This window comes from Protopterus annectens, chromosome 4.part0, assembly GCF_019279795.1.
Source record: "Protopterus annectens isolate FY-2018-M chromosome 4.part0, PAN1.0, whole genome shotgun sequence".
Taxonomy (NCBI): Eukaryota; Metazoa; Chordata; order Ceratodontiformes; family Protopteridae; genus Protopterus; species Protopterus annectens.
The window spans coordinates 262,849,340-262,861,620 of record NC_056733.1 but is presented as its reverse complement, the minus strand read 5'-3'; the positions used below and the strand labels follow the sequence as shown (position 1 = coordinate 262,861,620).

Below are 12,281 nucleotides of genomic sequence, written 5' to 3'. Positions count from 1 at the left end.
CTCATTTTCCCACTGAGCAGCCTCTTTTCTCACACCCTCTGATTAAACAGTTCCTCAGAGGGGCTAGCAACTTGAGACCCCCAGAAGGGCACCAGCTTGGGACCTTAACTTTGTCTTGGAAAAGCTCACCCTGCCTCCTTTCAAACCAGCTTCTTCTGCAGAGTTAAATTTTTTCTCCTGGAAGACTGCCTCTAAGCTGCAAGTACTCGTGGCTGTGGAACCCTTCATCATCTTCCATGCAGACAGGGTATCCCTCAGAAGTAATCCATCCTTCATGCCCAATGTGGTGTCCAGTGTGGCTCTCAACCAATCCATTCATTTGCCCACCTTCTTTCCTAACACCCAAAACAAGGGGGAAAGGATTCTGCACTCTCTAGATGTGCATAGACAGTTCAGATGCTATCTGGTAGGACTAAACCCTTCAGAAAGTCTGATCAATTGTTGGTTAGCTTTGCTTCATGGGCAGAAGGCAAAGCCATCTCCAAGCAAACCATTTCCAAATGGATTGCACACTGCATCCATTTTTGCTACAAACAGCATGGCAAACCTCCCCCCCAAGGGGGGTCAGGACACACTCCACCAGAGCAGCTTCCACCTCTGCAGCTTTCCTCAGAGGGGTCCCCACCAGGGACATCCTGGAGGCTGCCACCTGGACATCTGTTCACACTGTTACCAAGCATTACCACCTGCCTCTCTTCTCCAAATCCAGGGCAGGGTTTGCCTCTGCAGTCTTGCAGGGCATCCTAGCCAGCCCCCTGGCTTTCTTGACTGCCTCCACCCATTTCCTCAGCTTTGGGAATCTACCCAAATGTGATGACTGCAACAGTGAAACACAAAGAACATAGTTCAGTTTTGTACACTTACCATAAATGTAGATGTTTGAGTGTCTTCACTGTTGCAGTCCTGGTTTCCCTCCCTCCATCCCCCTTTTTTCTCTTTCTCCTTTTGTTACCATTCTTCCTTGTTGTTCTCCTTTCCTTACAAGGGACATATTGGTATTTATTTTCCACTGGTGGGGTTCTTCCTCCAGAACCTGGCCTCCTACTTTGGGGGCTCCTGACCGCTTAGGGCAGGAAAAAGTGATGTAATGGCGTCGGCTGCCGTCCTTTATACCACTGACAACCTGACGTCCGTCCTCAGGTGACAGCAACCGATGCATAAATACTAAGTCTCTTGCATTCAGGTCGGCCGAGTGCTACCCTGGCAGGAATGACCTAAATGTGATGACTCAACAATGAATACACTTGAACATCTACATTTATGGTAAGTGTAGACAACTGTACTTTCTCCATTTGACTTTGCTTACATTGGTATTCAGTAACCTCATGGCAGTAGAAATGGGTTGCAAGTTGCTGTGTTGTTTACCTTGGACCTCCTCTTATGCATATGTGAATAACTCAGTTTGGGTTATGGTTCTGGTATTGAAGGAATGTGGATACATGTATGACTGACTATGTTTTTCAGTAAAAAGTGAGCATCTCTCAGTTCTGGTTGGGGAAGTATTGGTAAAGTGAGTCTGTGGAGAGGGACATTTTATCTTCTAGCTTTAGCTAAGATTCAGACGTGACACTGTGTTTGGGTGCTGCTCATGTAACCAGTACTTCAAGTATCAGAATTGGATCCTGATGCTGTCATTATTAAAGTGCTTGGTAAATGGACCTTAGTACATGAAGAGGCCCTAGAATTAGCGCCACTAATTGTGAAAAGGTGGTATTATTGTTGAGGGTGTTGCAGAGACTAAGGTGGATTTATGACTGTCCGATGTGAGAATTTGGTAGTTTAAGTATTTCACATTACTTCCATAAGATATAATGTCTAAAAGATTCCTTTATTGGGAATGGACTGCCATGCAATACTAGAATGATTGTTCTATTATGTTCTATAAAGTGTGTATAGCTTGTGTGGGATGATTAGACTAGTAATATGGTGTATGTATCTTTAGGATGATAATTACATGAATGGAACAGATTGTAAACAAACTCTATAAGATTTATGAAGCAGGGGCACCTAGGGAATGTGGTTTTAGTACAAGACTAAACATCCAAAGTGGGTAAAGTAACAGTGTAAAACAGAAAACTTCACAGAAAGGTAAACATCAGGTAAGTCTGAACCCCTTTGTGCACAGTAAAAGCATCACAAGTTTGAAAACATTTATGAAACCTAGGTATATGTGACAAATGAGTAAGATATTTTATATAAACACTGGCCAGTATGTTTAGCTAATTTCCTTTTTCATATACATGTTTGTGCGTCCACTTAGAATCAACTTTTAAGTGCTTTAACAATTTGCACCAAAGGAGGGCACCAAAGGGCCATTAATTACATGTTGACGCCTACAACTGTAGAGCTATGAGTGGAGAGAAGCAGAAATTTCTTTGAAAGGCAAACATTCAAGGACAAAATACCAATGAGTGAATTAATTTTAAATAACTAAATAGTTTCTAATTGATATAGCAGCTTGTCTGAAGTCTGATTCAGGGGATATTTTGATGTACTTTCTTCTTTCCATTTACGTGGTAGGCTGGAGGATTTGAAGTCCCTCTGCACTTAATTCTGTATACACTCCACGGTGACCCTGGATAGTGGGTGAGGAAAGATTAGGGAACATAACATTCCCCTTATCCTGTAAAAAATGCACACAGATAATAAAATAAAGATAAAATAAATAAGTAAAAGCACTGTCGTCATTGATTTGTTTCTGCATATCATGTTTGTATGACGGAGTGATAAGGCTGTGGAATTTATCAGCTTGGTGGCAGAACAGACAAAACAGCGATATGCAGGGTCTAGGTTTGCTGAAACACACACTTCTTTAATGCTATGCCTGTAGACTTTAACCAGAGCTTTTCCTAAGATGCAGACAATGTAATTTTTTCTGTATCCTGGACTGTTTGTGTTGGTTGTAGATGGTTTCTTTTCAAGGGTTTGTGTTGAAGCAGTTTGATGCATGGTAACTTTGAGGAATGTAGTAATGCTTGAGTATTTAAAATAGCGCATGTGCACATACATATATATATTTCATAACTTTTTTATTAAAAAAGCAGAGATTTTACATATGTGTGTAAAGCTTTAATACTAATGAGCAAACTGCAGTGAAGCTCTAGAGACCGTGGTCTGAACATATAAGTTAGGCCACATTTCCTAGCCCTGTTACTAGTTTTTCTGACTTAATAGCCATAAAATAGATAAAACCAAGTCTGATGCCATGTCAGAGAATTGTGTTTGTAGATTATATTACACAGCTTGACACACTAGTGCTGGCCATTTTTGCTTGTACAGTGACTTATAGGAGTCCTTAAATTTGGTAGGTGGGAATGAGAATGCATAGGATAGTCCAAGCATAGACCCTTCTTGAGCCTTCGTGATGGCATTGTGACTGCAGTGATTCTTGTACTGTGATTTGTGTAACTGAACATGTGGACATCAAGGTGGATAGTGAAGTGTTTGCGGCAGCAGAACTGCTACTGGTGCCAAACTTGTGTTACTAGGGCTTGGAATTGTGGGCAGCTCCCATCAGCATTTACATGGGTCATTCATTCTTTCAGCCAGAACTGCTACAAGTCGTGATAGTGAAAAATTCACTGATGGGGAGAAAAGCTCTCATCGGTTGAACTTCAGGCAAGGATGTTGTTTCATTTGAACAGAAAGCTTTTCATCAACAAGCTGGAGTTGCAAGCAGTAGTCCTGTTCCACAGGGCCTTGAAGGAGAGGTTGTTTGCAGGACCTCTTCAGCTTTGATTCTGCAGGTTGTATGTGGTGTGGCAGTTGGACAAGCAAGGCTGCACATAGTCTTAACCACTGTGCCGAGGTGATGTGCCTCTGGAAGTGTGCCACAGACAAGAAGCATCAGTCTCACATTTAAAGCAGACAAGTGCAGTGGATTTCCCAAGCCACTGGTCCAGCTTCATCCTGGACTACAGACTCTGGACTCATTTCTGAATATTGTTTTCCTGTAGAGAGCCATTATTACACTTAAGCTGTTTGCTACTTAGGGGGGAAAGCAATTTGCTGCTGCTTATTTGCTTAATGTGCAGGGCAGTATTCATTATGAAAATGTTATCCATTCCTTTGCAAAGGAGAAACCTGTACATGTTCTTCATGTTTCACTGTTGCAGTCATTACACTTGGGTTATCCTGCTGGCAGGCTACCCTCAGTCGGCCTGAATTCCAAAGTCTAGGTCCGGCGTCGGTTGCTGTCGCCTCTTCCTTGACGTCAGTGCGCCAGGGGTATAAAAGATGCAGCCGACGCCATTTTCTTCAGTCTTTCTTGCCGCACGGTGCCCGAAGCATAAGCAGTTCGCAAGTGCCAGTCGGCCGACTCCTGAGATTTTCATGTTCGAATTTCAGATCCAAAGTCTTCTTCAAAAGCTAAGTACCCCGTTGGGGAAACTTTTTTCTTGCTCCAGACCGATGTCAGAAAAAGTTAATAATTGTATTTCTTTTGGGAAGCAAATACCTCATAAGGACTTAAATTCTTATTGTATTCCTTGCCTAGGCCCTGACCACGACGTTGCTAGTTGTCGGTTTTGTGCTAGATTTAACCAACGCAGTATTAAGCGTCAGTACGATTTTGCATTACACCATTTTGGCAGAAGATTTAATTATACGATGTTGTCGGATAGCCATCCAACTACCGGAATTCACAAGAAACGCAAAGAAAAGGATAAGCATCTGAGGTCCAAAACCGATGGCAAAGCTTCTTCTAAGCCAGTCGCCAGTTCTCAGTGAGGCGCCTTCGCAGCCCCTGATGCCCGCTACTTTAGACCCACAGGCCCCTACCGACTTACATGTAGAGTCGACTAGGCCGCTGGAAGCTCAAGGTATTGGACCTTCGGAGACTATTCCCTCAGATGGGTCCGGAGCCGCTGAGCAGGCATTGGCTTCTGAGGGTGTTTTCAGACCTACTCAGTTATACATTAAAATGACTTCAGCTTCAAAGGCAAAGACTAAAGCACCTTTAAAGACAAAGAAACAAGTACAACAGCCTCATGGACAAGCCTCCATGCCCAAAAAACAGATGCTCAAAATGGCCGAAGACCTAATTACTTTGATCAGGGGTTCCCATCCCCCACCTGATAAAAGGCCTAGGCAAGAGACAGAATATGAATCTTCAGATCAGGTTTCCATTTCATCAGATTCCTCTTCTGATCAGGAATACTCTCTTCCTCCCTATGAGGATTCTGAGGCGGCACAGTGGTGCAGTGGTTAACATTGTCGCCTCACAGCAAGAGGTCAATTTCAATTCTTGGCTGGGGTTCTGTGTGGGAGTGTGTGTGTTTGTTGTTGTGTTCATGGCGTGGGTTCTTTCGGGGTACCCGGGGTCCTCCAACATTTCAAAGACATGCATTTGGAGTATTTCTCCCGGGCTCATCTGAAAACAGGCTCTGTGGAACCTAGTCGGACATTCCCGGTCAACAAATGTTAAATAAAATAAAAAATAAATAAGAATCTATACCTTCAGCCTCTTCTCCTGAGGATTACTCTTTTGGGGAAACTTTGCATACCATGAGGGAGCATTTTCACTGGGAGAGCCAAGATTTTTTCAGAATCTAAGAAAAGGCTCAGAGACTTCCTTTTACTACCACAACACAGGCCCCTAGCTATTTCACCTGTGTTAGACATTGTAGATGATGTATTATCAGAGTCCAGTCTGACCCCTGACTCCTTACCTCCAGCTCCTGTTAAGCCGGACAGGTACTACAGGGTTCCTGATCTCATAAATTCCTTTTCAAAAACCCTGCTGCTGACCCAGAAACAATCTCTCAGGGTCCCAAAGGGGTCAAGGCTTCCGCTGCAAAAAACCCTACACCCTCAGACAGGGATTCTAGGGCTTTGGACAGATGGGGAAAAAAGATTTACATTTCTGCTACCTTGGCTATAAGAGCTTTGAATTGTCAGTTTCATATGCTCAAATATCAGCAATATATTATGTCACTGCTTAAACAGAAAATATTGATAAATTCTGAATGTGTATAAAACAAAGAAATGCAGGATTTATTGCATGCAGCTGAACAAGTTGGAAAACATACTTTGCAATGTGGTTTTGATTCTTTGCAGGCCTCCTGCAGGGCCGCTGTTACGGGTTCTGTAATCAGGAGGCATGCTTGGTTAAAGGAACAAAATCTGCCTGATCATGTTAAAGCAAAATTATTAGATGCTCCATTACAGCATGATACCTTGTTTGGTGTTAAAGAAAATGGAGGACAAAGCTAAATCTATGCAAACAGTTAAGGATTTCTTACAGGTACAGCCACCTAAATTTAGCAGACACTGGCCTACAAAGCATTGGTCCTTTCCAGTGTCAGACAGACCACAAAGGTGCAGATACAGACGCCCAAGAGGCAGATCTCAGCTCCAAGGTTTGTACAGGTCTAAACAATGGGGTGCTTCTACCTCCAAAAGTGGAGAAGACAAATCACAGCCATACAGGAAACAGTCCCAGTGACTTCCCCCTACCTGCACCAAGCACTTATCTTCTGGCAGCACCTTTAGGGGGAAAACTAGCACTTTTTTCTCAAAATTGACACATAACCCAGGACAACTTGGCCCTAGACATAGCGTCACAAGGCAACAAGTTTCACTTCCATACCCTGCCAAGGACAAACGGTTGGCCAGACCTGCCAAAACATCAATGGGCAGAGGGACAAAAGCAAGTCTCATCCCTCATGGACATGAGGGCCATTCAGCAAGTACCAGAGCAAGAGCAGGAACAAGGATTTTATTCAAGACTTTTCTTGGTCGCAAGAAAGGACAAGACCTGGAGACCAATACTGGACCTATCTATTCTAAACTCATTTATGGATATGCCAAAATTCAAAATGTTGACTCTACAGCAGCTTCTGCCCATGCTGGGCAAGAAGGCTTGGCTTGTGACTTTAGACCTAAAAGAGGCATACCTGCATGTCCCAATCAAACACTCAGAAGATACCTCAGATTCAAAGCTGGCTCAATGCAGTACCAATTCTCTGCATTGCCCTTTGGCTTATCTACTGTGCCCAGGGTCTTCACAAAGTGCCTGGCACTAGTAATTGCATTCTGCAGACAAAGAGGAATACAGATGTATCCTTACTTGGACGACTGCTTCATTCAAGCAGAGAACAAGGACATTCTACTACAGCATCTGGCATTTGTAAAGAGATTTCTAACAGGCCTAGGGTACACAGCCAACGAAAAGAAATCAAAACTAGTACCCTCTCAAGAGATAATATTCCTGAGTGCAAGCTTAAATACAACTGCCCAGATGGCTTAATGCACGCCAGACAAACAAAGACAACTGACTACCTATTTCAACCTGTTTGCAACAAAGGCCCAGTTATCTGCAAGAAAAATTCTGCAGGCTTTGGGCTATATGGAATCCTGTATTCTACTAATTCCATATGCGAGACTGCATATGAGGAAACTTCAATGTTACCTAAAAAGTGTTTGGAATCAACATTGCCACAGTCTGGAAACAATAATTACCCTCATGCCCTGCCTGCAACAGGAGTTTCGATGGTGGGTGAAGGCTTGTCACCAGAACAAGGGGCAACCATTCACTTTACCCCCAGCCAGGCAAACATTAACAACGGATGCATCAGATTATGCCTGGGGGGCCCACATGGCAGGAAGGGTGTATTCAAGGCACATGGTCTGCAAACCAAATGCATCTACATATCAATCAAAAAGAGATGCTAGCTGTTCAGAATGCCCTGACAGCCTTCAAGGACCTACTTCATCTGGGACAACTACTGATAAAGACATACAACACCACGGTCATGTGGTATATAAACAAGCAGGGAGGCACTCATTCCTACCCCCTTTGCAGACCAGCCATGACTTTGTGGGACACAGCATTGACTTACCAAGTACATCTGCAGGCACAATTCCTGCCAGGAAAGATAAATACTCTGGCAGACGAACTAAGCAGAAACCTCATGGATCCCCATGAGTGGAAATTGGATCCATAAGTCTTCAGCATGATAACCAGGAAATGGGGATGCCCAGAGATAGATCTATTTGCCTCTCCTCACAACTACCAACTAAAAAGATTCTGCACAAGGACTTATCACAGACAAGCATGGAAAGTGGACGTCCTATCTTTCAGCTGGAAAAACTTAGCAGTATATGCCTTTCCTCCACTGCCTATCCTCCCCAAGGTACTCCTAAAGGTCAGACAAGAGAAACCAGAAATGATACTGATTGCCCCAGACTGGCCCCACCAGTACTGGTATCCAATTCTACGGAACTTGTCTCAATGCCCGGCTTGGACTTTGCCTCAAATACCTCATCTACAGCCAGCTAAAGACCTTAAATCTGGCAGCATGGTGGATAATGTAGTCATAGAAAATGCGCTCCTCACTAAAGCTGTGATGGATGTCATTTTGGAGGCTAGAAGGCTTAGTACCAGAAAATCTTACGCTGGAAAATGGAAGAGATTCTGTGCTTGGAACTAGGCACAAGGAATTGACACAGCTGTACCAAATTATTTATTTATTTATTTTACATTTGTTGACCGGGCTAGTCCAACTGGATATATGTCCATTTTCAGTAGAGGCCCGGGGAGAAAAGCTCCATAAGTTGTACAAGTTCACAAAAGGCATAAAAATATTACATGAGAAACAAAGCAATTTAAACAGATGATTTAAAAAGATAAAATAATTTTTTTTATTTATTTATTTATTATATATTCCTCAGATTTTGCAATACTTAACTGAGATGCTGGACAAAGGCGTATCCTTTTCATCAATTAAAATTCATGCCTCTGCCATTTCGGCTCATTACAATACAGAGCCACCAATCTTTTCTCATACTTTAAGGCAGTACCTCAGAGGAGCCAAAAACTTAAGACCTCCAAGGAGATCACCAATACCTGCATGGGACCTCAGTAATGTCTTGGAAAAACTCACCCTGCCTCCTTTTGAGCCAGCCGCTACAGCTGATATAAAGTTTTTATCTTGGAAAACAGCTCTGCTCCTAGCAATAACTTCTGCAAGGCGAGTCTCAGAGCTACAGGCACTCATGTCAGTGACACCTTTTATCATTTTTTATCCAGACAGGGTTTCTCTGAGGACAAACCCGACATTCATGCCTATGGTAGTCTCCAGTGTGGCCCTTAACCAAGCTATTCATCTGCCTACTTTCTATCCAAACCCACAGAATAAGGGGGAGAAAATTCTGCATTCTTTGGACATACACAGACAACTACGCTTCTGCTTAAACAGAACCAAAGCTTTCAGAAAGACGGAGCAACTACTAGTGGCATGCTACAGGAATACAAGCAAAGGCTATCTCAAAGCAGACCATTTCTAAGTGGATAGGCCACTGCATTCGTTTCTGCTATTCAGAACATGGCAAGCCAGTGCCTAAGGGCATTAAGCCACATTCAACTAGAGCAGCAGCCAATTCAGCAGCCTTCCTCAGTGGAGTACCAACCAAAGACATTTTAGAGGCTGCTACCTGGAGTTCAGTGCACACCTTTACAAAGCACTATCATTTACCACTCTACTCTAAATCCAGGGCAGGCTTTGCCACTGCAGTTCTGCAGGGCCTCATAGCTGCTCCTAATGCTATATTAGCTCCAGCCTCCCAACCATAGCTTTGGGATTCAACCCAAATGTAATGACTGCAACAGTGAAACACGAAGAACATAGTACAGTTGTGTACACTTACCATAATTGTAGATGTTCAAGTGTATTCACTGTTGCAGTCCAGGTTACCCTCCCACCATCCCCCATTTCTTTGCTGGAACTTATCTGCACTTGTCTAATCTATACAACCTGTGTGGTGTATTTGCTTGTAGATGAAGGTATAATATATTTTGGTGCATGCATGTTTTATTGGCATATTTTTTTAGCCTACCCTTTTGGGGGCACCTGACATCTGGGGCAAGAAAAACTGAAGAAAATGGCGTCGGCTGCATCTTTTATACCCCTGGTGCACTGACGTCAGGGAAGAGGCGACAGCAACTGATGCCGGACCTAGACTTTGGAATTCAGGCCGACTGAGGGTAACCTGCCAGCAGGATAACCCAAGAGTAATGACTGCAACAGTGAATACATTCGAACATCTACATTTATGGTAAGTGTACACAACTGTACTTTTTTCTTACCATTCCTGTGCATACAAATTCACAGCTCTGAGGAGACTCTGGTATCTTAATGGTATTCTGGCTTTCTTGTACTTTGTGCTTCTTGGTTCTTCTTCTACCTGATGTACTGCTGAGCTGTTAGTTCTGCTTTCTTCCTTTTCTGTTCCTTCAAGTTGCCTTTCTTTTTGTGCTTCCCTGCTTGCAGTACTGTTTAAATAGTTGACTTATTGGTTGTTGGAAGTCAAACTGAATGGGGTTGGGAGGGTGGCCTAATGGTTAAGGTGTTTGCCTTACAAACACAAGGTTCAGGGTTTGAGTCTCTCAAGGGATAATTGGCTAGGCTTAAAATGCTCGCAAGAGCAGTCAGCCTAGTACTAATCTATGAACCTATGGTACACAAGGGCTGGAGGTGAGCACGTTCTTTTAATCCAGCTTGTTACCTCATGGCATGAGCTGTCAGAAGGTGGCCTATGCCTCCTAAATTGTGTGGAAAAAGAAAAAGAAAAAAATGAGGTGTGGACTACAGAAAAAGAAATCCCAATAGTGAATCTAGTGCACTATTGCATATGGTCCCACTCAGCTCAGCTGATGTAGTGAGAACTTGTCTTATTTTCTGATGCATTTTGAAGCTTTGATCCTTATTTTTTTTTAATGCAGTTTCCTTCATTTTTCAGCTGTTCTGGGAAAATGTGGTAGTTCTTCTAGAAAAACTGAGAATGAAAAAGTAACTCCTATCCGGATATACAAGCCTGCAGAATTGACTGACTCCAGCCACATAAAGCAGCCTCAAAAATCTGTGAGTATTCATTTGGTTTATTACATTGCAGTTTTAACTCAGACAACTCTCAAATTGTACTCTTCCTGTATAAAGATTTCTGTGGCATTGCTTAGTAATGTCTCTCTGTAGTATTATTTACCCTTCTCTGTCCTGGATATTAATTTATTACTGTTGATTAAATCTCTGGTCGATTCTGCATCCAGAGAAACTTTTAGCAGGCTAAAGCAGATAGGAGATAAGGACAGAATTCTTAAATGTACACCATTATCTGTTTTGTAGCAAAGGAACTGTTTGATTTGTAGGAAACCCAAGTGCCTGTTATGCTCTTATTTAAATAAAGAAACTTAGCAAATGATGGAAAATCCAATGTATCTACTGACATTTGATTACCGGGAAAGCACGTCTGGATAGAAATCCATTTTCAGTGGAGGCCAGGAAACAAAAGCACTGAAGTATTACAAAACATTTTAAGAACAGTAATTTTACAGTCTTAAAAAATAATACAAAAAACATGTATAGTTTAAGTAATTGTACCAAATTATAAATAATATGAAAATATTGGTTAAGAACAGGTGCAAGTTATACGACAATCTAGTATTTAGAGAAATTTTAGCCAGTTAACTGGGAAAACTATTCTTGTACTAACTTCTTTCCTCAACACTTCCTAGAATTCATAAACTCCAATGCCCTGGATCAACTTGTCCACACCCCTACCTAGTACTTACCAACATGCGTGACAGGTGCTCCACACCTGAAGTCAACTCCTCATTGGTCAGATCTGACCATAAACTAATCACCCTAGATATCCACATCCCCCTCCACCCCCCACTAAGGAAACCACAGTAAAAAACTTCTCCAAAGCCAACTTCGTGCTACTTAAGGCAGAAGTGCCCAACTTCACAACACCCATCCAGATGAACAATACAGTTACTACTGCCGAATCTTATACAAAAGCACTCTGTATGCAACTGCACGGGTGCATGGATCGTGCCATCCCTAATAGAACCAAGGCGCAGTCTTCTAAAAAAAGGAAATCAATCTGTTGGTCCTCTGCTATTAATAAACTCTACAACTGAAGAAAGAAACTGTTGCAAAAGAGAAAAAAAATCCCATGAGTGGAGGAGCTCCCTGGTCAGCCTCAGTAAGAAGCTGAGATCTCTCATAAAATCCTCCAAAGCGAACTATGAAAATAAGATTGCCACCGACTCCAGGGACAACCACAAAGCATTTTACAGCTATGTCAAGAATCTCGGTGGCAACACACAGATCTGCTCTGAGCTACAGCACAATGGCACAAAATTCACGGAACCAACTGATATCGCCAACATCTTGGCTGATCGGTTCAGTGCCAACTTTACCCCCCACCTCCTAAAGGGCCCATATCCATACCGGAAGAATGCAGTGTCCCTGCAATCACAACTGAACAGGTGAAAGCTG

At 42.7% G+C, this 12,281-nt stretch overlaps 1 protein-coding gene across 1 annotated transcript in view; it reads left to right on the top strand.

Annotated features, from left to right (window-relative positions):
• LOC122800245 (smoothelin-like) overlaps nucleotides 1-12,281 on the top strand; it is a gene marked incomplete in the record, with an annotated part of 1,328,624 nt that overhangs the window by 459,540 nt on the left and 856,803 nt on the right. The window contains 1 exon segment of the mRNA XM_044069736.1: nucleotides 10,741-10,862. Within this exon segment, the coding sequence (XP_043925671.1) occupies nucleotides 10,741-10,862 (122 nt within the window).